The 27,312-nt window shown below is 41.7% G+C and overlaps 2 protein-coding genes across 2 annotated transcripts; both read left to right on the top strand.

The window, feature by feature from the left end:
- Positions 1 to 89: 89 nt before the first annotated feature.
- On the top strand, positions 90 to 3,696 carry LOC310681124 (protocadherin gamma-A10-like). Its single transcript, XM_083448641.1, has 2 exons — positions 90 to 2,743; positions 3,446 to 3,696. Exons 1-2 carry the CDS (start codon positions 329 to 331, stop codon positions 3,548 to 3,550), a joined length of 2,520 nt encoding a protein of 839 aa, XP_083304767.1. The 5' UTR covers positions 90 to 328; the 3' UTR covers positions 3,551 to 3,696.
- Positions 3,697 to 6,355: 2,659 nt separating this feature from the next.
- On the top strand, positions 6,356 to 9,833 carry LOC310681136 (protocadherin gamma-A4-like). Its single transcript, XM_083448652.1, has one exon. The coding sequence runs from the start codon at positions 6,495 to 6,497 to the stop codon at positions 8,934 to 8,936; it is 2,442 nt and encodes an 813-aa protein (XP_083304778.1). The 5' UTR covers positions 6,356 to 6,494; the 3' UTR covers positions 8,937 to 9,833.
- The last annotated feature ends 17,479 nt before the right edge of the window (positions 9,834 to 27,312 follow it).

Here is a 27,312-nt window from a genome sequence, read left to right as displayed (position 1 = left end):
TAATATTATTGGTAAAAGTTATCGACACATGCAGGAAGTAAACTGCTTAATCGTGTCAACTAGGCTGTCTTTGCCTTTTGTATGACTTTAGCCATTGCAGTTTTTGGTTGAGACTCTGGGCGCCGCTGTTTACCAATGAGAAAGCAAACTGAAACGAAATATGCAGGGTAAGTTCTTGCACATTGCTAGAAAGGCAGCTAAATTGGCACACGTCCTCTCTCTCAGTGAAACAGTATAGATTAACAAAAGGATTTGCTGGTTCTTTGCTACAAGATCCTTTGCCACGAGAAAGAGAAATAGGTAGACGCTCCAAAGGTAATTCTTTGAAATGGCAGCTATGCTGAGACTCCGACAACACAGTGGCTCCTTCTGGTTTGCTTTTATTGCCATCTGGCAGGCAAATTATGGGCAGCTCCACTACTCAGTTCCTGAGGAAGTCCCCAAAGGCTCTTTCATTGGGAATATAGCAGAGGACCTGGGACTGGGTTCCAAGAAATTGTCAGACAGCAGAGTTCGCATCATCTCTGAAGGTATGCTTCAATATTTTACTTTGAAGTCTAAGAATGGCCAGTTATATGTCTCCGAAAGGATAGACAGAGAAGAAATATGCGGGTGGGAAGAGAAGTGTGTTTTAAGTCTTGAAGTCCTTGTTGAGGATAAAATGAAACTGTTCACCGTAGACATTGAAATCACAGATATAAATGACAATGCTCCAACTTTCACCCAGGAACGCTTAGATCTTAAAATAAGTGAAACGGCCATTGTAGGGACTCGTATTGCCTTGCAAGAAGCTCAGGATTCTGACATTGGAGATTATTCCCTTCAGAACTACCATCTGAGCAGCAGCAGGTTTTTCTCCCTGAAACTACAGAGCAGATCTGATAAGGACAAATTTCCTGAACTGGTGCTAGAGAAATCTTTGGACAGAGAAGCGGAAGCATTTTACTCACTCATCCTAACGGCCACTGATGGTGGGCATCCTGTGAGGTCTGGCACTCTGCAGATCTATGTAACGGTTCTTGATGCAAATGATAACGCACCTATTTTCAACCAACCTCTCTATAAAGTGAGTGTTTTGGAAAGTGTTTCCGTAGGCTCTCTGCTGCTTACTGTAAATGCTACAGATGCCGATGCGGAAACAAATTCTGAGGTGATTTACTCATTCCTAAAAATAAAGGAGAAAGCATCACAACTCTTTCAAATAAATTCTAGAAATGGGGAGATATCAACAACAGGGAAGTTGGACTATGAAGAAGATGCATTACATGAAATGGAAATTCAAGCAAAGGACAATGGAGGTCTCTCCGACAGGGCTAAAGTCTTGATCATCCTTATTGATGTTAATGACAATGTTCCCAAGATAACTATTACTACCTTCTTCAGTTCAATCAGTGAAGGAAGCTCTCCAGGAACTGTGGTTGCTCTACTAAACATACAAGACAGAGATATGGGTGAGAATGGAGAAATCTTGTGCTCAGTTCCTAAAACTCTTCCTTTCCACTTAGAGAAATCCTTTGATAACTATTACCATTTGATGACTGACAGAGTTCTCGACAGAGAAGAAACATCAAATTATAGTATAACTATCATGGCTACAGACAAAGGGAACCCTCCATTATCAACCACTACAGTGTTCTTTGTAGAAATTTCAGATGTAAATGACAATGCCCCAATCTTCAATAGCATACAATATACTTCTTATGTAACTGAGAATAATATTAGAGGAGCATCTGTTTACTACATGAAAGCAAGTGATCCTGACTGCATGGAAAATGCTACAATCACGTTTTCAATCATTGATCAAATTGTTGGCGATTCTACTCTTTCATCCTACCTTTCTATTAACTCTGAAACGGGGGTTGTTTATGCCTTGATCTCCTTTGATTATGAAGAGATTAAAGAGATTAATTTCCTGGTCAAGGCCCAGGATGGAGGTTCTCCACCACTCAGCTCCAACGTCTCAGTGACTCTCTTCATCCTGGACCAGAATGACAATGCTCCCCAAATCCTTTACCCCTCCCCTCCCACTGACGGCTCCACAGGGATAGAGCTGGCCCCTCGCTCCTCAGAGCCAGGCTACCTGGTCACTAAGGTGGTGGCCGTGGATGCAGACTCTGGCCAGAATGCCTGGCTCTCCTACCAGCTGATCAAGGCCACCGAGCCAGGGCTCTTCACTCTGGGGCTCCACACGGGAGAGATCAGGACAGCCCGCTTCTTTCTGGAGAAAGATGCCCTCAAGCAAAGCCTGGTGGTTTTAGTCAAGGACAATGGGCAGCCTCCAATGTCGGCGTCAGTTACTGTCACTGTGGTCTTGGCTGACAGCATCCCTGACATGCTGACTGATCTGAGCAGCGTCCCAGTATCTGAAGACCCACAGTCAGATCTCACCTTCTACTTGGTGACTGCAGTGGCTTTTGTCTCCTGCTTGTTCCTTGCCTTCCTCCTTGTGTTACTTGCACTCAAACTTCGCAGGTGGAAAAATTCTCAGCTGTGTGATAATGCAAGTTTGAATTTCAGTGGTGCACCAGTTTCACAGTTTGTGGGGATTGACGGAGTCCGGGCATTTCTTCAGTCTTATTGCCATGAGGTTTCACTGACTTCAGGCTCTCGGAAAAGTCAGATTTTTTTTCCAATTGGAAGCTGTACCAATACTCTGACACCACAACAGGCTCCGGATAAGCCAGATCCTATATTACTCATAGGTGATTCTAACACTGTTCAGGAGCAGGCAGCAACCTGTCAAGTGAGTACATGAATTTGAGTACTTCCGTTTATTTTAAAGTTCAGAAAGTCAGTTCTTTTATTTGTCCTTATTCAATAGGTTTCATTTTATGTAATTTAATTATTTTTTTAAAATTACAAAGCTTAATTTAATTCTTTGCAATAAATTTTAGTGTCATTTCCTTTTTTTAACAGATGAAGCAACTACTTCATTAATTAAAATAAATATTGCATTTTATCTAGGTAGTGTTTTAATGATTCCTCTGAGTGTAAAATTTGCTATTGATGGGGATAGCAAAGCCAGATCATGTATTGCATCAAAGTAATCTTACTTGCGGAATTTCTATAAGATGGTTGTAAGAAGATTCTCGGGGTGTCATCAAGGGATTTGGAGGGCAGTGTCAATGACACTTAGATGGCACTCAGGTCCATTTTTGCATATCATCAGAAGCAAGAGAAGCTGTTCAGGTCCTGAATCACTGTCTGCAGGTAGTATTGAGCTGGATATGGGCCATTAAGTTGAACCTAAATTCTGAAAAGATGCAGGCATGGTATGTTGGCAGTTTCCAGATCTGAGGACTAGGTTGATAGCCTGTTTTGGAAGAGGTAACAATTGTATTTAAAGGAACCACATTGTAGCCTGGGGCTGTTGTTGAATTCTACATTGTCACTGGAGTCTGAAGTGACATATCTGGTGAAGAATGCCTATTACCTGCTTTGGCAGGTTCTTCAGCTACAGTTGTTGTTCTGCTACTATGACCCAGGCTCAGGTAATCCCCTGAACGGATTACTATACAGTAATGAACTCTACATGGAGCTATCCCTGTAGATGGCTCAGAAGATACAGCTAAGCACAGAATGCACCTCCCAGATTCCTGAATGCTACAGCCAGTCTTGTCCAAACAGCACTGGTCCTGAAGAACTGATGCTGAGTGTCTGTACATTTCTGACCCCAATTCAAGGAAGGAATATCTGATTCTGTATGAAACTGTCCAGTTTGGTGTCTCTCTGTGTGTGCATTCTCATTGTTCGCCTATCTAATGAAGTGGAGGGGGGGAGCATGCAGGACAAATACCTTCTTTATTTGAGAACTTCACTTTTGCCCCTTATTGCGCTTTCTGTGCCACTTAAGGACAAACCTCTTTGCTCAGGCTTTTGGAGAGGGGTTGGTACTGTGGCCAGTAGTTGTTAGGGTATCACCTGCAACGTAAGGGTCCATTTTTTAGAGTTACTGTGTATGTTTCACATGTTTTGTATTGTGTTTTATGGTATTTGATCTGCTCTATATTTTGTTGTAACTCTCCCTGGGATCAATGATGAGGGGCGGTTTTACAAACAGAAGCAAGGACTCTCATGTTCCAGAAGGCACTACTTTTATATTGGAAAACATATCCTAATAGAACTGTGATCAGTAATGAAAAGACCAGTGTGTCTTGGTCCCAACACCTATGTTTGCAATAGTGATTGGCTTCACAAGCTGTGTGCCATAATGTTAGGGTGCGGTAATTGCCATTTCACTGTGTCCAGTATTGAAAAATGGGTGGAGAGGAGGTTGGTTAAAGTGGAAAAGAAAGGTAAAGGTAAAGGTAAAAGACCCCTGGATGGTTAAGTCCAGTCAAAGGTGAATATGGGATGCAGTGCTCATCTTACTTCGGGCCAAAGCAGCCGGTATTTGTCCTCTGACAGCTTTCCAGATCATGTGGCCAGCATGTCTAAACTGCTTCTGGTGCAACATGACACCATGACGAGTGCCAGAGCACATGGAAATGCCGTTTTCATTTTCATCATATATAATTTTTGCATCGTATGTGAGACTGCTAATGATTATTCAGTTCCCAAGGAAATGGCAAAAGGTTCCTTTGTGGGGAATATTGCAAAGGATCTTTGGTGGAGATGAATTGTTTCTTAGTCAAAACATGAGATCAGTTCTGTGGTTTCTGAGGCAAATCAGAAATTTACTTATAAGCTTGTTCCACCTTCTTAACAACCCTGAACTTGCATATCAGAATATAACTGATCTGCAGAAAGGACTTTATGATCTGAAAATAAAGACAATGTACACACTTTTGTAGCCCAATACAATCTTTAATAATCTTTAACAAAAACAATTAAAAAGTGAGTGAGAGAGAGAAAATCAGCTAGTTCTGGCCAGTGAGAGAAATGAACCAACTTAAGGATGCATATTCAAACTGAAACAGGGAATTGCTGTCTATTTAGGGTTCACTGTGGTGGTGTGAATTTCCAGGCACTCTAGATGGCACCTTTGAGCTACATTGGAATATAGAACTATATCACAGGTACAAATAAAAAATGTGTTGTGTGAGGGGCGCTGGCATTGTATTAGTTACCAGTTATCAATAAAGACCTTTTGGAATCATTATGAATTGCCACTTGAAATGGTCAGGTAAGTGCACTGCAGTTGTCAATCAGAAATCAGAACAGAGCAAGAACATAATGCAAAAGCTGTTATAAAGGTCTACACATGCTTTGAGAATATTGTGCTGTTCCTGATCATGCTTAAAAAGAATATAGCATAACTCAAAAGAAGTAAAGAAAAGGCCAATGAAAACTATCAAGAAAGACAAGTCTTCCATATGAGGTAAGTTTAAAAGATTAATGCTGATCCTAAGCCACACTGCATACCTGCAGGGGAGCAAAGAAGTGGAAGCGCTATGGAGAGGCTATAGGGCATTTTTTTCCTTGTTCACACTGGGATCACCACACTCAATAGCCATTTCCAACCATTTTACACAATGCTAAAACAAACTCAGATTCAATACACCAGCAAATAACAACAACATATGCAATAAGCTATGCAATACAGTACCAGATTTCATTCAGTTGTTTTTTTTAATGTCATCTTTAATGTATGTCTCGGTGTTACATATAACAGAAATTTTGACACTGAATATTTTTTTAGAACATATGGAATACACATAAGGTTGCTGCGCTCCGAGAAAGACTGTGTGGAACTGTAATCCTGTTACCTGGATAACAGCTATACAAGTGGGACTTCGTTATATTTAGGAAATATAACAATTAACACACTGATCATTAAAAGTGTATGTGAGATGTTTGGGTAGGTGGGAATCATCCATAAAATAATCCTGTCATAATATAAAGCACCATGCAAAATACCTAGGACACAGCATACCTATATAAAAAGCTACAGTTTGCTGCAGTGTAATCCACATTTTTTTTGAATCAATAACTGAAATGTTTGGGTCATGCACCTGACTGCCCTGTGTCCATTGCTTGCTATGGGGTGGGAGGAGAGAAGAAGACAATTATAATTTGTAAATCTCAACCAACATCACTAGCATATATGAGCATGTACCTAAACGCATTGCAGCAGGAACATGCTGGACAATTTTATGCATTGTTATTGTAAGTAAAGCAAGATCCTCTGAGTTGTTTTACTTTGGTGCTTCTCCGAGGAGGATCATTTGCTTGGAATGATAGATATTCCTACATCAGAATGAAAGTACAAAAGGCATACACCCCATCTGAGGAATTATTGTAACATGCTGGTGCAGTTTTTGGTTGAGACTCTGGGTGTCGCTGCTCCCTAACCAGGCAGAGAAATGCACTGAGAGATGTTGCCATCTCAGTGCTGCTGCTCCACCTAGAAAGAGAATGCAAGGGAACAGAAACAAAGAAGATCTAGGAAGATCTAGATCCATTGGATTTGCTATTTTATTTTATTTTATTTTTGCTAAGATATTGGACCATCCAGGTTTAAGGGACTGAAAGTAAGAAGATAACATCTGGAAATGGCTATTGCAACACATTTCTGTCTTAGGTTCTACAAGGACACAGCTTTCATTTCCATCATATTTTTTTGCATCGCATGTGAGACTGCTGCTGAACAGATTCATTATTCAGTTCCCGAGGAAATGCCAAAAGGTTCCTTTGTGGGGAATATTGCAAAGGATCTTAGACTGGATATAAAGGATTTCTCACATTATGGAGTCAGCTTTGTTTGCAGAGGTAAGATGGAATATTTTGCTTTAAACAATAAGAATGGCCATTTATACATTAAGGAAAGACTGGACAGAGAGCAGACCTGTCCTCAGATACAAAGATGCCTCTTTAATTGTGAAGTTATTATAGAAGATGCAATGAAGATTTATACAATTGAAGTAGAAATAATTGATGTCAACGACAATGCTCCAAGCTTCAAATCAGCTCAACTTCAGATAAAAATCAGTGAGATGACTGAAGGTGGGACACGATTCCGTCTGGAAGATGCCCAGGATCCAGATTTAGGGATGAATTCTGTCCAGAATTATAAACTCAGTGCAAACAAACACTTTTCTCTGGATGTGCAAACTGGATTGGATAGTGCAATATATGCAGAGATTGTACTGGAAACATCATTGGACCGAGAAGAACAAAATGTGCATGACCTTATTCTCACCGCCTTTGATGGGGGGGATCCACCCAAATCTGGCACAACCCAAATCCATATTATTGTCCTTGATGCAAATGACAATGCACCCATTTTTAGCCAACCTGTATACAAAGTGACCATTGCAGAAAATGCGCCCACAGGCTATACAGTAGTCACAGTAAAAGCCACTGACCTGGATGAAGGAATCAACAGAGAAATAACATACTCCTTCAGAAAAATATCTGACAAAGCTTCTCAGAACTTCCACATAAACTCAGAGACAGGTGAAATTATTCTTGTGGGGAAGCTGGATTATGAAGAATCTACGTTGTATGAAATAGAGATTCAGGCCATTGATGGGGGAGGACTATTTAATATATCAAAAGCTGTGATTTTTGTAAGTGATGTTAATGACAACGCACCTGAAATAACTGTCAGATCACTTGCCAGTTCAGTTCCTGAGGATTCTCAAGCAGGAACTGCCATTGCCTTGATAAACGTGCACGATGATGATTCTGGAGAGAATGGGAAAGTCATATGCTCTATTCCTAGTAATATCCCTTTCCAATTAACAAAAGCAAATGCTAACTATTACACTATGGTCATTGCTAGACCGCTGGACAGGGAGCAAGTAGCAGCCTACAACATCACCATCACAGCCTCAGATCAAGGCATGCCACCTCTTTCATCAACCACCTTAATCCTCCTTCAGGTTTTAGACAAGAATGACAATGCTCCATACTTTATGCAACCAGAGTACACTTTTTACCTTGTAGAGAACAACCAGAGAGGGGACACTATATTTTCTCTGAAAACAGAGGATCCAGACTGGGGGGAGAATTCAAAAACAACCTATTCCATCATTGAAAGTCAAATGTTTGATTCCTCACTCTCTTCCTACCTTTCCATTAATTCGGAAACAGGGGTTGGCTATGCCTTGAAAACCTTTGATTATGAAGAGTTTCGGGAGATTAAGTTCCATGTAAGGGCTCAGGACGGAGGTTCTCCACCACTCAGCTCCAACGTCTCAGTGACTCTCTTCATCCTGGACCAGAATGACAATGCTCCCCAAATCCTGTACCCCTCCCCTCCCAACGACGGTTCCACGGGGATAGAGCTGGCCCCTCGCTCCTCTGAGCCAGGCTACCTGGTCACTAAGGTGGTGGCGGTGGATGCGGACTCTGGCCAGAATGCCTGGCTCTCCTACCAGCTGATCAAGGCCACTGAGCCAGGGCTCTTCACTCTGGGGCTCCACACAGGAGAGATCAGGACAGCCCGCTTCTTTCTGGAGAAAGATGCCCTCAAGCAAAACCTGGTGGTTTTAGTCAAGGACAATGGGCAGCCTCCAATGTCGGCATCAGTCACTGTCACTGTGGTCTTGGCTGACAGCATCCCTGACATGCTGACTGATCTGAGCAGTGTCCCAGTATCTGAAGACCCACAGTCAGATCTCACCTTCTACTTGGTGACTGCAGTGGCTTTTGTCTCCTGCTTGTTCCTCGCCTTCCTCCTTGTGCTACTGGCACTCAAACTTCGCAGGTGGAAAAATTCTCAGCTGTGTGATAATGCAAGTTTGAATTTCAGTGGTGCACCAGTTTCACAGTTTGTGGGGATTGATGGAGTCCGGGCATTTCTTCAGTCTTATTGCCATGAGGTTTCACTGACTTCAGGCTCTCGGAAAAGCCAGATTCTTTTTCCAATTGGAAGTTGTACCAATACTCTGACACCACAACAGGCTTCTGATAAGCCAGGCCCTGTGTTACTCATAGGTGAGTCTAACACAGTTATGGAGGATGCAGCAACCCATCAGGTGAGCACATAAATTTCAATACTTTGGCCCTCATTATTCAATAGATTTTATTTTATGAAATTTAAAAGAATTTCTAAAATAACAAATCCTGGAAATATCTGTTTATGCTTTATGTAATAAAGATGTAAAGAGAGATGGTGTTTCATTAAATGATGAAGCACTTACTTTATTGATTCTAATAAATAATGTATTTTGATCTATGTGATATTTTTAACAAATTCTCCAAGGATAATGGAAAGCTGGATCAGATTTTGTTTTGAAAGGAAACTTGTGTACTATTCCTAAAGACCTTTATTGTGCATAACGTACATTGAAATCCACCTTCTGACCAGGTTAGAAACAGTCACAGGAAGCCCAATAGTCTTCGTTCTATCACAGAAGTGTTTAGGAGGCTGGCAATGATCCTTGGCTTTTCCACTTGTTTGCCGCAATGCAGGAGGTTGCTGGAGAGGGGAAACGAGCAATACTAAGGTCTGGTCAGCTGCATACAATCTGAACTATATTTAAGGCAATAGACAGGCACATACATCAGCACAGCTTTGTGACCTAGTATTTCTTTTTAACCTTTTATAATACAGTTGTCAGTGATGGGTGGTCTGCAAGAACAGACATTTGTCTCTTTTCTGTGAAGCTACTCAGGTTTGTAGCCAAACCACTCAGTGATCCTACAGCAGAACGCTTGCCCACAGTTATCTTTTCAGCAGATAAGAGGGCGTGCAAGTGATAGAACAGCCTTCACATGAGGTTTTGTTTAGGAATGTACAACTTTTGCTATTGAAACTCAATAAAAGTTATTTTGGAGTTCCTTTAAATGGTTGGCTCATTGCAATGCAAGAAGATAATGTTGTTATAATGATGTAGCCACCAATATCATGCCGTTTGGATTACTTCCACCATAAAAAGTTATAGCATGACTGAAAAAAGTGTGGAGAAGGACAATAACGATTTTCAGTGATGAAAATGCATCCTTATGAGGAGAGTTCTAATCATTCTTGCATAGCTTCAGGCAGCAGTGGACACAGCATGGTGGACAGCCTGACCTCCTGGCAGGTGAGTCGCTGCCCTTCACCATGATGGGGCAATGCAGCAGTGAGGTTGGCACACTGCAGATGCAATCCAGGAAAAAGGACATGGTATTGAAATCAGTAAGTGTGTAAAACAGACATTAACTTGATTGATTTAATCTTTCGCTGATTTAATCTTATGGTCCTGAGATTAGAACTACAGTTACTATAGTTGTAAAAAATCAATTTTGCTTTGATCTGTTCCTCCTTTTTAGTGGTCATGGTTCTATGGATTTCATAAGGTGAATCAAAACTGGTACATGCCAAGCTTCTGCATTTAGATCGCATAGCAGTAATTTCATGATCTTAATCTAGGTTGGCCTCAATGTTATACACGTGCACACAGAAGCTCCTTTGTTGGTACTTTTTGGTCTAATGATTTCCACATTGGTGTGTGACAGGTGAATCTAAGCAAGCATTCACTGAAGGATTCTCCAGTGGCCCAGGCTCCAACACTAAACAGCAATGAAGGTTCAAACACTCACTTCATCAGGTCATATTAAATTACCCACATGAAAAGGCTAGGTTGAAATTCAGATAGGATCCTGTACATGATGAAATATAGAGCTGAGCTGAATGAGCTTTCAAAATGAACCTTTTACCATGGAAAATGGGACATTGCGGTGCTAAGGAGGACAAATGTTGAGAAATGGGTTAAGGAGCTTACTAGTGAAAGCAACAGCAGCAAATTCTCCCTCCCTTTTAGGCTGTGTACACAGCACACACTTAAAGCACATGGCTTTCCTCAAAGAATCCTGGGAACCATATTTTACCCCTCACAGAGCTAAAATTCCCAACATCCTTAACAACCTACAGTTTCTAGGATTCTGTGGGTGGGTGTGCATATGCAGCCAGTTTAGCTGGTTCTACAAGCAGTGGCAGCAATGGGACACAATGTTCCTATGTAATGCTTCAGTTATGTGACATTAAGAAGCCCTGCAAGAGGCCTTGTGTGCTCTGGTGAAGAATGTGGTGGTCCCTCACTGGCAGAGAACATGTGCTCAGCTGCTTCCACTTCCCATAAATTGGTGCCTCTAGATGCCCAAAAGGCTTCAGTCATCTACCACAAGTTGGAAGGCCATGGAACCAGCCACAGAGGGATATGTGTGGTGGTGCCAGCCTTGCATCCTTGTATTACTGTCTCAATCATGTACCTACTATTTACTATTCATGCTTGAAGCGAGCTTTGATGGCAAGGGAAACTGCATTACATGAATTCAGGGCATTCATTCAGTGTGGTATTGTCTACCACATTTAGTCTTCTAAATCTTTAGACTATCTATGGTCATATTCTCGAAAATGTTTCCTTTAAAATGGAAAATAAACATGTGTCTTAACTGAACATTTTCCACAAATATTTTAGAACAAAATGTTAAGAGATGATTATTGAAAGCAAATGCAACTCATTTATGAAATTCCACTGTGCTTTTCTGCGCAAAAGAAATTTATTCAGGGTGTCTGGAGAGACTCACAGACCCGCCAAGTATCCCTGTTTTCCAGGGACAGACCCCAATTTACAGAAGCCATCCTGGTTTCTGATTTGATCCTGGAATGTCCAACTTTTCCTTAGGATGTTCCTATTTTCATCAAAGAAATGTTGGAGGGACATGGAATGGGATGGCCAAGGGGCTTTTTTTCAGCCAGAACTCACCAGAGCTCAGTTCCAGCACCTCTCAGGTGGGCACCATTGCCATTGCAAGAGAACAAGGGAGGCATTCATGGTGAGTTCCGGAACCTCTTTTTCTAGGAAAATGACACTGGACGTCCCTTTTTTCATCAGAGAAATGCTGGAGGGTATGGTCTCACAGTCACAGCAAATACAGAGAAACATCAAATAATAAAAATGATGTGTACTAGGTTTATACATAAACAGCACAATTTACATAAATGACACAAAATGAAAAAATAGTGCCACTCCTTCCTTGGTTGCCATCAGAGCCTTGGCCTGGCTACTGGCCACAGTGGGAGGAAGACTGCCTCTGTCCACTGGCTTCAGCTCCACAGCCGCCTTCCCAAAAGGCTGTCAACACCAACAACTCAGGGAAATGAAAGGAACAAGTCCTTTATAAAGTAAAAGAAGCAAAGCAGACAGGGAATTACACCTTTGGGAACTGTGTAGTTTGTTTTGAATTTTTAAATCAAACCTCAGTCCTGACCTGCAGTTAAGGGCTCAGGGCCTTACAGAGATGGCCAAACTTCATCCTCACTGGCTGAGGATGATATGATAGCCATGTTCAAATATATAAAAGGATGTCACATAGAGGAGGGAGAAAGGTTGTTTTCTGCTGCTCCAGAGAAGCGGACACGGAGCAATGGATCCAAACTACAAGGAAGAAGATTCCACCTAAACATTAGGAAGAACTTCCTGACAGTAAGAGCTGTTTGACAGTGGAATTTGCTGCCAAGGAGTGTGGTGGAGTCTCCTTCTTTGGAGGTCTTTAAGCAGAGGCTTGACAACCATATGTCAGGAGTGCTCTGATGGTGTTTCCTGCTTGGCAGGGGGTTGGACTCGATGGCCCTTGTGGTCTCTTCCAACTCTATGATTCTATGATTCTAGGTAAGTGATCTGTACAAAGGGATAATTGCCCATGATGGCGGCTGCTCCAAGCTTCAGCTCTCTTACAGGGCATGTGTATATCCTTCCTCCAGAAGTCTTAAAGGACGATTCACAAGCACAAATAAGTATAGATTTATTTGTATTGAAGCCTTATTGGAGTTCACCGATTGGGTCTGCGTTGCTCCGTGACAGGAGGAAGGAAGTCAAAATGACACCGAGTTGGTTCAAAGAAAGAGTTTATTCTGCTCTCCGGATAGCAGAAGGCACTTGCGTGATCAAGTCCACAGCAAGTCCAAAGAAATGACAGGTTTCATGCAGTTTATATATCCTTCAGGCACCCTCTCACTCCTCCCCTAGGAGCCCAACCACGTCGGCCTACGTACACAGATCGACATCACATATGTTCCTGCTCTGGTACTCTCAACCATAAAAGGATCTTCCTTCCTGTACTTCTGACCATAAAAGGATCTTCCTCTTCCTACTCTTATCTGGGACGCAGAGGTCACCATTTCCAAGAACACACTCTGGCGTTATTCCCAGACGTGGGTCTGCGCGTCTTTGTGGTCAGCACATAAGATAAAGTTCTGACGTGTTTTCGTTGTTCCCCTGGGGAGCCAAGGCCATCCCTTGCCTGTCCTGATAAAGGACAGAACTGTTTATGCAGTTGTGTCCTTATTATGGTTTTGCTCAACAGTTCAAGTTTTACGCATTTAAAAGTGCTCTCTTTTGAAAGAACAAAAGGGGGGGGGGGTTGAGTCAGTTTTTAAACTTACTACACAGAAACCCATTCCTTCAGTATAGCTTGGAACACAAACTTCTTCCTTCCACCATGGACATAACTATTTCTACACTGAAAGGGTTTAAGCATAACTACCGTAACTATATTTACATAGGCTAAGGAAGAAAAGACCCACATCTAATTCTACACATTTTAAAGTAACCTTTATTTCTTTGTGGCTAGGCTACAGACTGGGCAAATCTGATGGAAACATCAGATCAGTGACAAAAAATCTATATGCTTTAATAGATAGTAATTCCATCTAGTGAACTATGGTAGAAGGATATTCTAATGTGGAGCATCAGAATAAATAGCTCTCAAGGCTCTGATGCCTGACTTTTGAAGATTGAAGCCAATGAATTAAGATTGGTGTTCATGCATGGAATTTAGTCCTATTTTATTAAAATAAGTGAATAATCTCTTATACGCACTATTTTACACAGAGTTGTCAATAAATGCATAAAACACCAGTCTATTTTTTGAAAAAATTGTAATAGCCAACAACAACCACCAGTACAGATTTATCTGAAGTCTAAATGTTTGATGTTGTTTCTTTAGGGCAATTTTTTACTTCTAAAAATTTATACTCGTATTATGCCCCTTCTTAAAGCAAAATATTTCTTTTATGATGGCAAACACAGGACTACCATTGTAGGAAAAATAATCTCCAGTTTTCAATTGAGCCTCTGAGTGTCGCTGTTTACTAATCTGGCACAGGAAGAGAGATATTCAGCTAACCCAGCCGCAGTATTCTTAAACACAGGCACAAAATATCTGATGCATCAAACTTGCACAGATATTGTAGGCACTGTTAAGAGAGACTTCTATTTTTTATTTTTTAAAAACCACTAATTTAAAACCCAGAAGCTCCTGAGTCCTAGAATTGATAGTGTTGCAAGATAATGGAAGAAAATCAGAGGCTGTGGATCTGCAAAGAAAGGGTCTTGCGATGCCTCATAATTGTGCTTGCTTGGAAGATAGTTTCTGGGAAGATTCATTATTCCATTCCTGAGGAGATGCAGAAAGGCTCTTTTGTGGGGAATATTGCAAAGGATCTAGGAGTGGATAGAAATCATCTTTCAGACCACGGACTACGGATTGTTACCAGGACAGGTACGAGTCAGTATTTTGCTTTGAATTACAACAGTGGCCATTTACAAACCTCTCAGAGAATAGACAGAGAGGAAGTCTGTGGAAGGGCAGAAAGGTGTGTTTTAAGTTTTGATGTTATAGTTGAGAGCAAAATAGAGATCTATGGGGTTCAAGTGGAAATTATTGATATAAACGATAATGCTCCCCAGTTCTCATCGGGGAAACAGGAACTGAAAATCAGTGAGGCATCTACTGCCGGATCCCGGTTCCCTCTGCCTGAAGCTCAGGATCCAGACCTAGGGATAAATTCTATACAGACCTACCAACTCACAGGCAGTAGCCATTTTTCTCTGGAGGTGCAAGTTGAAGAAAATGGTGCCAAATCTGCTGAGCTGGTGTTGGGGGAAAATCTGGACCGGGAAGAGCAATCAGTTTTCAACCTGATCCTCACAGCTACTGATGGAGGCGATCCAGTCAGGTCCAGCACTGCTAACATCCAAGTCATTGTTTTAGATGCAAATGACAATGCACCTGTTTTCAGCAAACCAATCTATGAAATGAGCATCAAGGAGAACATTCTGAACGGGTCCAGCATTGCTACAGTTAGTGCTACTGATCTGGATGAAGGACAAAACGGAGAGATAAAATATTCATTCAAAAAAATTACAAAGAAGGATTCCAAAATGTTTATTTTAAACTCAACGACTGGTACAATTACCTTAATGGGAAACCTTGATTATGAGGAATCATCCTCATATGACTTTGAGGTGAAGGCTGAGGATGGAGGAGGGCTGAGTGACTGGTCAAAAGTTGTGATAATTGTTACGGATGTTAATGACAATGCACCTGAACTATCAATAACCTTTTTCATCAATACCATTTCTGAGAATTCACCAATAGGAACAGTTATTGCCCTTCTAAATGTACAAGATGAAGATTCAGGGGTCAATGGGGAGGTCACATGTTCAATTCCCAGTAAGCTCCCTTTCCAACTAAAACAGTCTTTTGATAACTTTTATAGTTTGGTGACACACAGCAACCTTGACAGAGAGAACAAAGCAGACTACAACATCACTATCACAGCTACTGACCATGGAATTCCACCACTTTCTGTGTCAACTTTTATCCTACTTCGAATCCAAGACACAAATGACAACCCTCCTGTTTTTGCAGAACCATCTTACTTGGCTTATTTTACAGAGAACAATCCAAGAGGAGCTCAAGTATTTTCCTTAAAAGCAAACGATCCAGACTGGGAGGAAAATGCCAGAATAAGTTATTCCATAATTGAAGGGAACATGGACAAATTCCTTATTACCTCCTACCTCTCCATTAACTCTGAGACAGGGGTCATCTATGCTTTGAGTTCTTTTGACTATGAAGAGATCAGGGAGCTGAAGTTCCTAGTCAAGGCTCAGGATGGAGGTTCTCCACCACTCAGCTCCAATGTCTCAGTGACTCTCTTCATCCTGGACCAGAATGACAATGCTCCCCAAATCCTTCACCCTTCCCCTCCCACCGATGGCTCCACGGGGATAGAGCTGGCCCCTCGCTCCTCAGAGCCAGGTTACCTGGTCACTAAGGTGGTGGCCGTGGATGCGGACTCTGGCCAGAATGCCTGGCTCTCCTACCAGCTGATCAAGGCCACCGAGCCAGGGCTCTTCACTCTGGGGCTCCACACGGGAGAGATCAGGACAGCCCGTTTCTTCCTGGAGAAAGATGCCCTCAAGCAAAGCCTGGTGGTTTTAGTCAAGGACAATGGGCAGCCTCCAATGTCGGCATCAGTCACTGTCACTGTGGTCTTGGCTGACAGCATCCCTGACATGCTGACTGATCTGAGCAGCGTCCCAGTATCTGAAGACCCACAGTCAGATCTTACCTTCTATTTGGTGACTGCAGTGGCTTTTGTCTCCTGCTTGTTCCTCGCCTTCCTCCTTGTGTTATTGGCACTCAAACTTCGCAGATGGAAAAATTCTCAGTTGTGTGACAATGGAAGTGTGCATTTTGATGGTGCTCCCATCTCCCAGTTTGTGGGGATTGACGGAGTCCGGGCATTTCTTCAGTCTTATTGCCATGAGGTTTCACTGACTTCAGGCTCTCGGAAAAGTCAGATTCTTTTTCCAATTGGAAGCTGTACCAATACTCTGACACCACAACAGGCTTCTGATAAGCCAGGCCCTGTGTTACTCATAGGTGATTCTAACACAGTTACGGAGGAGGCAGCAATCCATCAGGTGAGCACATAAATTTCAGTACTTCCTATTTGATCTCCCAGTATTCTAAAATGCATAGGAAACTTTCCTGAGTATAAAGATTTCCTGAAGGCTGCTACTGCCATTGTTTAACAATGTTTAACAATCTCTAGAACAGATAGGTTGTCTTTCTTACTCTATGTCTTGATGGTATGTTTTGTAGTGCTGATGGCAGGTGAAGTCATCTTGCATATTCTGTAGTGCATTTCTACCATGTGCACAATGAACTTTGCCTTTTGAAAACGTTCCATTGTTGACCTTCTGAATGCCTGTAGGTGCAATGCTCCCTTTTTCTCAACAATTTTATGTGGGATTATAAATTGATGCTCCCCTTTTCATCAAATACATTCAGGCTTCAGTTCTTTGGCACCATGGTGCTGGTCAACGTAAATGCTATATTTATCTTGTTTTTGTTTTTTATTTGAAGAAGTTTGTATTAACTATCTATCTATATCTATCTATCATCTATCTCTCTATCTCTATCATCTATCTATGAGAAAGAACACACATATATATGAAATAACATTAGTAAAACAAATCAGCAATAGCTCTATATCCAAAAATTGTTGTAACAGGGAACATAAAATGTGTAATTTTTACTTTCATTAATTGTTAATGATATCCGGTGCTTTTTTTCAGCTGGAGTGCACTGGAGTGCAGTTCTGGCACCTCTCAGGTGGGCGCCATTGTGGGCTGGCGCCTCCCCCCCCCCCACTTCATGCCTTAACATATTTCTGAGAAGCCCCAAGCTAACATTTCAAGTCAAAACGGAAGCTGCCCAGTGTGTCTACACTTTTTAAAGATCTATTATTCCAACCAGCTCCTACCCGCTCTTAGCCATGATTGGTCAAGGTTAGGACTTGACTACAGGACTAATTTGTACTTCCTTTTCTTCAATCCGTCTGCTGTGTAGCAGCAGTGGGTTTTAAGCTGTCCCGCCAGCCTTCTACCATTGCATGAGTGTGCATTTGTGCAAGGGCCTTTCTGAGCTGCCCTAGCCATCCTCCTGTATCTAAGAGAGCAAGGGAGGTGGGGGGCACATTTATCTTTAATCCTATCAATATTCTGTGCCTAACACTAAGGCTAAATCCTGGGACATTTGGTACTAGATATGGGAATATGGAGCATAAATACTATTATAGACTAATGGCATTGTTATCTCATTGTCTAAACTAATACTATCCTTCAGGCAAATAAAGGTATAGCGAAAAAATCTAGATATAATACTGCTGCTGCTACTACTACTACTACTAATATATTATTTATACCCCACCCATCTTGCTGGCTTTCCCCAGCCACTCTGGGTGGCTTCCAACTGAATATTAAAAACACAGCATCAAACATTAAAAACTTCCATAAACAGGGCAGCCTTCAGATGTCTTTTAAAAGTAAGATAGTCGCTTATTGCCTTGACATCTGATGGGAGGGCGTTCCACAGGGCAGGGGCCACTACCAAGAAGGCCCTCTGCCTGGTTCCCTGTAACCTCACTTCTTGCAATGAGGGAACCACCAGAAGGCCCTTGGCGCTGGACCTCAGTATTCGGGCAGAATGATGGGGGTGGAGACGAAGTTCCAAAATTATGGGTCAGACTACACATCTAGTAAAGAAAATGAAATGATAACTAAATCCTACCCCCTGGAAACAAATGAGAATTAATTATATTTATTTTAAAATATTTCTTCTAATTTCAGTGAGTTATTAAAGACAGTTACCAACCCTTACACTCACACAAAATTAGGAAGAATTAAGAAACCTGGTCCTAATTAACTCCATGTTGATTTGGTAAAGTTGCATTATTAAAGGAATGTGTAACCAGGGTTCTCTTTCCCTTCTCCCCTAACAGTTCTAATTCAATACTTAAATAATATACAAATTTAATTAATTTTGGGGAGGAGAAGCAGGAATTAAAAGTAATACAATGTAAGAGATTCAGGCCAAAGGTGAGCAAGCAATATCAAGAATACTAAAATATTATACATACATCACAACTTGACTAACTGGCTAAACTAATTGGGGAAATGCTGTAAATCACAACATTTTCAGTGACAATGATTGTCAATATATCTTAGTCAGTAGAGCATGAGACTCTTAACCTCAGGGCCATGGTCCCTTCAAGCTCTATGATTCTATGAATATTGGTACAGAGAAACCCCCCAAAATACTAGAATATACGTAATATCAACGAATACCAAAGGACACCATAATCTTGGCTGCAAAATATCATATTTGATAAAACACCATAGTATTTTGGGGAAACAAGACTTCAGTAAGAGTCAGCCTAGTTATTGTCCAGGAGATAATACACAACAACAATCTTCAGGTGAGGTTTTTCTGTCAACTCAAAAAGCAGACTCGGAGGCTGTACCTGGAAGTGCAAAGGACTGCTGCCTCTTTCTCTTCCTGCTGTTTGCTGAAAACAAGCCTCCCTGGTTGCATTCTCATTCATGGAGAGATAGAGGGAGAAAGTCAGCTTGGAGATTTTTGAATGAACAAATGGTAGGAATGAAAAAACAATAGCAAACGCTAATCTTCCCTTTATTAAAGCCCATATAAACAATGAGCTGCTCCTGCTCTTGATGATGATGATTCCCAACAAGATTAAAAGTTATCTCTCCACCTACTTAATTGCACCATGTGGTGCTGCACTTGCAGGATGTGACAACAGAACCAGCCCTTCCTCAGAACACCACTGGGTGGGCGGGTGCTGTGAAGTGACATGAGCAGAAAGACATGAATTGCTATGTGGCTCCAAGCCAAGGACGGCCAACCGAGAAAAGGTGAAAAGTGGGTGTGGAATGACAATCTCTCCTTTTAGAAACTGCCATTCTAAATTTCAGGCAAATCTCAAGTATTGGAATGTGCCATTCAGATAGGAATGAGTGTCAAGACTGAGTTCAGTGTTCGCTTCCTCCTCCTGCCATGAAGAGCTGATAGTTGCTCATCACTTCTTCCCATAAAGTATCATCTGATTTCCTCCCCATCATGCCTTTAGAGTTGTGAATGGTAGCAGCATTCGAGAGTTTAATACTCTGTAGATTTGTGAAAGAAGTATTTTACCGAATGGATTATAAGTGGACATAGTGTGCGAGTCAAAGTATGTGACGCATGTATTTGGATCATTTGTAGTGTCAGTTTTCTGCTGACAGTCAGGTGTTGTGTAATGGGTTGACCTGTATAAAAATATTTGAGCCAAAAAAAAGCCACACCTGTTCCCACTGTCCAAATATTGTTATTCTATCTTCATTAAAAAATAATGGATGGTAGATTAAAAGCATCATAAGTAATATCGGAGTGACAAATTTTGAGAATCATTCTTTCCAGATCCTATGGTCAGAAAACAAAAAAAGACTAGGTAAGTAATCTAGGAATTGTTAAGTGAAAAGATAACCAACACATAGACTCTTGACTCAGTGTATGTTCCATTGTGGTCCACGACACCCTTTCCAAGCCCTGAATCAGCAGCAAAACATTGTGACTTTATAAGAACATAATATGATTTCATAAGAAGAACCTGCTGGATGAAGCCAATAGCCCATGCAGTTCAGCATCCTGGCTGAGTGGTCAACCAGATACCTGTGGGAAACCTACAAATAGGACCTGAGCTCAAAAGCACTCTCGCATCCCGTGGATTCCAGCAACTGGTATTCAAAAGCATTACTGCCTCTAGCTGTGGAGGCAGAGCATAACCATTATGGGCAATAGCCTTCAATAGCCCTTTCCTCCATGAATTTGTCTAATCCTCTTTTAAAGCCATCTGAGTGGTCATCACTGCCTCCTGTGGGCTTGTGTTCCTTCATCTAACTATGCACTGCTTGTTCCTTTTATCTGTTCTGAATCTCCCAACGTTCAGCTTCACTGGATGTCCCTGCGTTCTAGTGTTTTGCATAATTGTATACACTTCTGTCATGTCACCTCTTACCCACCTATTCTCTAAACTAAAAATTCCCAAGAGCTGCAAATTTTCTTCATAGAAGGGGTTACTTGTACTCCTTGATAATTTTGCTTATTCTTTTTTGAAATAGATCTCAGTGATCCACCAGGTGTATATAGGGACAGGAGTTCTTTCAGAAAACAAGGTCCTGAGTTGTTCAGGGCTTTGTATCCAATATATTTAAATAATTTACCATGAAGTGCTCAAACCTCCTAAATGCTCTTGAGATACGGAGGGAGACTGAAACTGCTGTGCCTTCTGATGTCTTCCTCTACCAACACACACATACATACATTATTTTATTTGTATGCCTCTTTTCCACAGTTCAGACCATGCTCAAGGTAGCTTACGACATAAAAAAATACATAACTACAACATAACAAAAGTAGTCATAAACAATAAATAAAACATGGAACTGATAATAAAACATGAAACACAACCAAACTGAACAGTTTCTACATAAATCACAAGATCTAAAATAAAGATACAAAAAACCAACAGCAACAACAGCAGCAAGCCCTCATCACCCCAAAACAGCAAATCAATCGTCTCACCCACCGTCCTTTCCACTTTAAAATTCACTCACCAGAGCATAGCAGGTGTGAGAGGAAGGTGGACTAAAAGAAAACGGGACTGCTGGATGCCTGAGACCATGGTCCTCTACACAGGGCAATTATCTTATGAATAAGCACGTGCACTGTTGAAACATTTAAAGCAGCCTCTCTGAGTGAGCACCTTGCTACCCTAAGAGCAGATAAGCCTAGGATGTTTTATAAAACATGCAATAAAACTCTACTTACATGACTATATTCATAGATAAAGAATGCAAACCTCCTAACGCAATTAACACCCCATATATTAATACACATTACAAGGACAGGAAAAAAGCATCAGCTTTTTAAAGTACTCCAGATGAAGATAATGAGATTGCCTCGCCATATCACTTGGGTCTATTAAACAGGATGTGGAACTTTCAGTCCATCACATCCCTGACTCAGATTGTCTAGGCAAATATGAAAGTAAGATTATGTTAAAATGAGCTATAGTTTTCAGTTGAGCCTCTGGGTGTCGCTGTTCACCAATTTGGCTACAGAACACACTGGGAGTTCCATAAATTCTCTACTGTATAAACAGAAAATATCTGCATGACCATACTTGCACACACATTGCAGGGAGTGTAATAGGAGCAACTTTAAATAAAAAATAACAGCATTTATTTCATACTCAAAAACGTCTGAGCCAGAATAAGTGGCATTTATCCTGTTGCAAGAAAATGGGAGGAAACCAGAAGCAATGGAGCTGTAAAGAGACAATCTTGTTGCAATGCCTCATATTGATCTTCATTTTGAAGACAGTTTCTGCACAACTTCATTATTCCATTCCAGAGGAGATGCAGAAAGGCTCTTTTGTGGGAAATATTGCAAAGGATCTAGGAATGGATGGAAATAATCTTTCAAACCGCGAGCTCCGGATTCTTACCAGAACAGGTATGATTCAGTATTTTGCTTTGAACTACAACAGTGGTCATTTACAAACCTCTGAGAGAATTGACAGAGAAGAAATTTGTGCATGGGCAGAGAAGTGCAAATTAAATTTTCAGGTGATTGTTGAGAGTAAAAGAAAACTTTATGGAGTTGAAGTGGAAATTACTGATATAAACGATAATGCTCCCCACTTTCCTCCAGGACAACTGGAGGTGAAAATTAATGAAATATCTATAAAAGGGTCTCGGTTTCCTCTGCCTGAGGCTACTGATCCAGATCTGGGGATAAATTCTGTTCAGAATTACCAACTAACAGGCAGCGTGCATTTTTCTCTGGATGTTCAAACAGGAGAAAATGGTCCCAAACATGTTGAGCTGGTGCTGGAAAAATCTTTGGACAGAGAGGAACAGTCAGTTTATGATCTAATTCTTATGGCTATGGATGGGGGTGATCCTGTCAGGACTGGCACTGCTCAAATTCAAGTCATTGTTTTAGATGTAAATGACAACGCACCAATTTTTAGCCAACCCGTCTATGAAATCAGCATTGAGGAGAACATTCCCAAAGGGTCCATAGTCTGTGCAGTCAAAGCCACTGATCTGGATGAAGGAAGCAACGGAGAGGTGAAATACTCCTTCAAAAAAACCACAAAAAAGGATTCTCAAATGTTTCTTTTAAATTCAACTACTGGCATAATAACCCTCATGGGAAAGTTGGACTTTGAGACATCATCCCTCTATGAATTTGAGGTGCAAGCCATGGATGGGGGTGGTCTAAGTGACAGGTCAAAGGTTGTGATCATAGTCACAGATCTGAATGACAATGCGCCAGAATTAACTGTGACTTTTCTGACCAACTCCATTCAGGAGAACGCATCAACCGGAACAGTTATTGCTATTATAAATGTAGAAGATCAAGATTCTGGAATCAATAGTGAGGTCACATGCACAATTCCCAGAAACCTCCCGTTTCAGCTAAAACAATCCATAGACAACTTTTATAGTTTGGTGACAGATGGCCCCCTTGACAGAGAACAAGTGGCAAACTACAACATCACCATCACAGTAACTGACCATGGGATGCCTTCTCTTTCTACAGCCACCATCATAGCTCTGCACATTTTAGACACAAATGATAACCCACCTCACTTTGCAAGATCAGATTACAAGTCATTTTTCATGGAAAATAATCAGAGAGGAGCATCCATCTTTTCTCTAAATGCAAATGATCCAGACTGGGAAGAGAACTCCAGAATAACTTATTCCATCATAGAAAGTCAAGTGACTGGCTCCCCTCTCTCCTCATACCTCTCCATTAACTCAGAGACAGGGGTCATCTATGCTCTGAGTTCTTTTGACTATGAAGAGATCAGAGAGATGAGGTTCCTGGTCAAGGCCCAGGATGGAGGTTCTCCACCACTCAGCTCCAACGTCTCAGTGACTCTCTTCATCCTGGACCAGAATGACAATGCTCCCCAAATCCTGTACCCCTCCCCTCCCACTGACGGCTCCACAGGGATAGAGCTGGCCCCTCGCTCCTCAGAGCCAGGCTACCTGGTCACTAAGGTGGTGGCCGTGGATGCGGACTCTGGCCAGAATGCCTGGCTCTCCTACCAGCTGATCAAGGCCACCGAGCCAGGGCTCTTCACTCTGGGGCTCCACACGGGAGAGATCAGGACGGCCCGCTTCTTCCTGGAGAAAGATGCCCTCAAGCAAAGCCTGGTGGTTTTAGTCAAGGACAATGGGCAGCCTTCAATGTCGGCTTCAGTCACTGTCACTGTGGTCTTGGCTGACAGCATCCCTGACATGCTGACTGATCTGAGCAGTGTCCCAGTATCTGAAGACCCACAGTCAGATCTCACCTTCTACTTGGTGACTGCAGTGGCTTTTGTCTCCTGCTTGTTCCTCGCCTTCCTCCTTGTGTTATTGGCACTCAAACTTCGCAGATGGAAAAATTCTCAGCTGTGTGATAATGCAAGTTTGAATTTCAGTGGTGCACCAGTTTCACAGTTTGTGGGGATTGACGGAGTCCGGGCATTTCTTCAGTCTTATTGCCATGAGGTTTCACTGACGTCAGGCTCTCGGAAAAGTCAGATTCTTTTTCCAATCGGAAGCTGTACCAATACTCTGACACCACAACAGGCTTCTGATAAGCCAGGCCCTGTGTTACTCATAGGTGATTCTAACATGGGTACGGAGGAGGCAGCAATCCCTCAGGTGAGCACATAAATTTCAGTACTTCCCATTTGATCTCCCAGTATTCTAAAATGCATAGGAAACTTTCCTGAGTACAAAAGGTTTCCTGGCTCAGGCAATCACCGTCCAGGAACGGAAGACTAAGTAGAACCACAGCATGGTGTAGATTGCACATCTGTTTCTGAGGCCCCTTCTTTGAATGTTTAGTTGAAGCTAAGGATGCATTCCTGAAGGCTGCTAGTGCCATTGTTTAATAATGATTAACAAGGTCTCTAGAACAGGTAGGTTTACCAGAACTTTTGGTAGCAGGGCTCTATCTCCATGGCTGTAGGACAGAGGTGGGTAACCAGTGGGCTGCATGCACCCTCCACATCTGTCAGTGCAGTCCCCCAAACTGCCTATACCTTCCTGATCCTGCCAAAGAGAAACACCACTACCAGGGACGGGGTGGGGTGGGGAATCAGCCATATCTCATCTATCTGGTGACTGCAGTGGCTTTTGTTTACTGCTTGTTCTTCATTTTCCTCCTTGTGTTACTGGCCATTAGGTTGCTCAGATGGAGAAAACTGAAGCTGTTTGAGTCAAGGAGTGTGAATTTCAGTAGTGTTCCTGTCTCACAGTTTGTGGCTATTGATGGAATCCAAACATTTGTTTACTCTTATTGTGATGATCTTTCTCTTAATACTGCCTTTAGGAAAAACAGGTTTAATACTTCCATACTGCGACCAATGATCAGGCCTAGGAAGTAGAGGATCCTATTTTTGCTAATGGGGATTAAGATTGGAACAATGGAAATGAAATCAGAGACCAGGTGTGCTAACTTTTTCTTCTAATTGGAAATGTAGTTACAAATCTTGACAGATAAATTTCCCATTTATCTCTTTTCTTGACCCTTTTCAAAGCAATGAGACATGTTGGTAATTATTTTATTTCACTTATAGCTAGTATCTTATTTTACTAGTGGGGAAATCTTTATTGGTTTCAATCTGTGTTTTCTTAAACCACTGGGGCTTACATGACAGTAAGGATTTTATATTTGAAATTTATTGTGGTTTGGCTCTGTGCAGGATATTTGAACAAACTACCTACACGAACCAGCCTGCCCACTGTATTTATTTCTCATCATAGGCCTTGCTCTGTGTTCTGTCGGGTTGCCATATGTCTAGAATTTCCCAGAATATCCAGAATTTGTCAGCATCATCTGGGCAGAAATCAGAAAAATGTTAGGGAAAATCCGGGCGTATGGCAGCCCATGTTGGCAGTTGCGATCTTGCCCAATAACTTTTCTGTCCGGGTTTTCACTGTTTGAAACATGGCAACTGAAGGTCTGATTGCCTGAGACACAAGCCAGAAGGCACAGTGGGTGAGTGGCAAGGAGGGAAAAAGAGGGGGAAAGAAGGTAGCAGAAAGAGGGGGGAAAGGGGTGGCCTATTTTTTTGTCTTGGCCCCTCCCCCCAACTGTGCCCACATTTGGCTTCAGCCCTGTCCACCACTGGCTTTTGTCTTGCCCAGCATCTGCATACGGCCCCTGGCAGATTACCTCTGGCCCCCTGTTCTGTTCTGTTGTGGAATGCCTCCCCCCTGGGAAGTCTGATTGCCCCCCTCATTAACTGACAGGCTGTGAATACCTCTGTGTTCAATTACACTGTCAATTATTTCTTCCACCTCCCTGTTGGTTGATTAATTGTTTTCATTCAAGTTGTGATCTGCTTTGGAAGTCCCTGGACTAAAAGCTGAGATGAACCTATTTCAAACAAATAAATACATTTTCCTGTGGTAACATGATCTTCTGGTTCTCTTTGCCAACCACTATTCTTAAATAGGTGTAACTTGTGCCTAGTTAAGTGCAAGTAATAATTGCTCACAGTAGGCATAAAGTACCTCTAAGCCTGGAAGGAAAGGGGGTGTTGCTATATGCACTTTGAGTGCTGGTGGGAATTGCATGCTGAAATGGCTGCCCTATCCTGCCGGCATTACAGTTCCCAATCCCATACCAGGAGCCATGTGCTAGAACAGGCCCTCCAAATGTTTTGGGACTACAATTCCCATCATCCCTGACCACTGGTCCTGCTAGCTAGGGATGATGGGAGTTGTAGTCCCAAAACATCTGGAGGGCTGAGTTTGGGGATGCCTGTGCCAGAAGGAGGCATCTGCCCTCTAATCTACCTTGCTGGATTGGGTCATTAGTCAAATATAGATTCATTTTGCTATGTGTATGCATTGTGTTTTAGTCTATGCATTTGGCTAATCTTTCTATTCTGGACAATGGTGTTACTATTCACTGATAACTCCACGTTTTCAGGTAATAAGAATTTAACCTATCAAATTAATATCAACAATAAGACCGATAGAATGATAGAAAATCATTCCGAATCTATGATTGCATTCAAGTCAAGAATGGATACAAGCAGTTCTGGATATATCTTAGACCCCCAAAAGAAAGTTTCTTATCACTCATATGGTCTCCGCTGAATGGCTCTGCACTGATACAATAGTGGCAGAAAAGAAAGTTCTCAGTTCAAAACTACTACTGTTACTACTACTACGATTAATTATTACATTTCAGTTTACAGTCTGACAAACTGAAATTCTGGCAGAGTAGTGCACACTGTGAGTGCACTTGTGTAGAAGCTTTTTCTTCATGTCATAAACATTCCTGATTAATTACAATAAACTTCCACGTGTGCCAAAGCAATCCAAAAACGCAATACATCTAACAAATCTTTTATCTTCAGATATAAGTCTCATTAACTTCAATGGAATTTATACCCAGGTAAGTTGGTATAGGATTGTAATGTAAAAACTGTAATAAAATCTTACTAGCAAAGGTTGAATAGAATTAAGTACCAATACTATGAAAACAGAAATGAAAAACCAATTATTCAAAAGGATCATATGCGTCTTCTTGGGAAATACCATTGAAAAGCATCCAAAAAAGTCAAAGGGAGAATATTGAATAATTCACCACCTAAGGAATTAGGAATCATCACACAGAATCGTAAGGAAAGATGTATCACCCAAAACTTCCTCTAGT

Source organism: Podarcis tiliguerta (assembly GCF_965153285.1).
Source record: "Podarcis tiliguerta genome assembly, chromosome: 7".
NCBI classification, from domain to species: domain Eukaryota; kingdom Metazoa; phylum Chordata; class Lepidosauria; order Squamata; family Lacertidae; genus Podarcis; species Podarcis tiliguerta.
Note: the sequence above shows the minus strand (reverse complement) of the source record. Positions and strands in the feature narration are given on the sequence as shown.

Coding starts and splice junctions, on each gene's coding strand:
- LOC310681124 (XM_083448641.1), top strand. CDS start 329: ATGGCAGCTATGCTGAGACTCCGACAACACAGTGGCTCCTTCTGGTTT. Junction 2,744..3,445: donor AGCAGGCAGCAACCTGTCAA/GTGAGTACATGA, acceptor CTGCTTTGGCAG/GTTCTTCAGCTACAGTTGTT.
- LOC310681136 (XM_083448652.1), top strand. CDS start 6,495: ATGGCTATTGCAACACATTTCTGTCTTAGGTTCTACAAGGACACAGCT.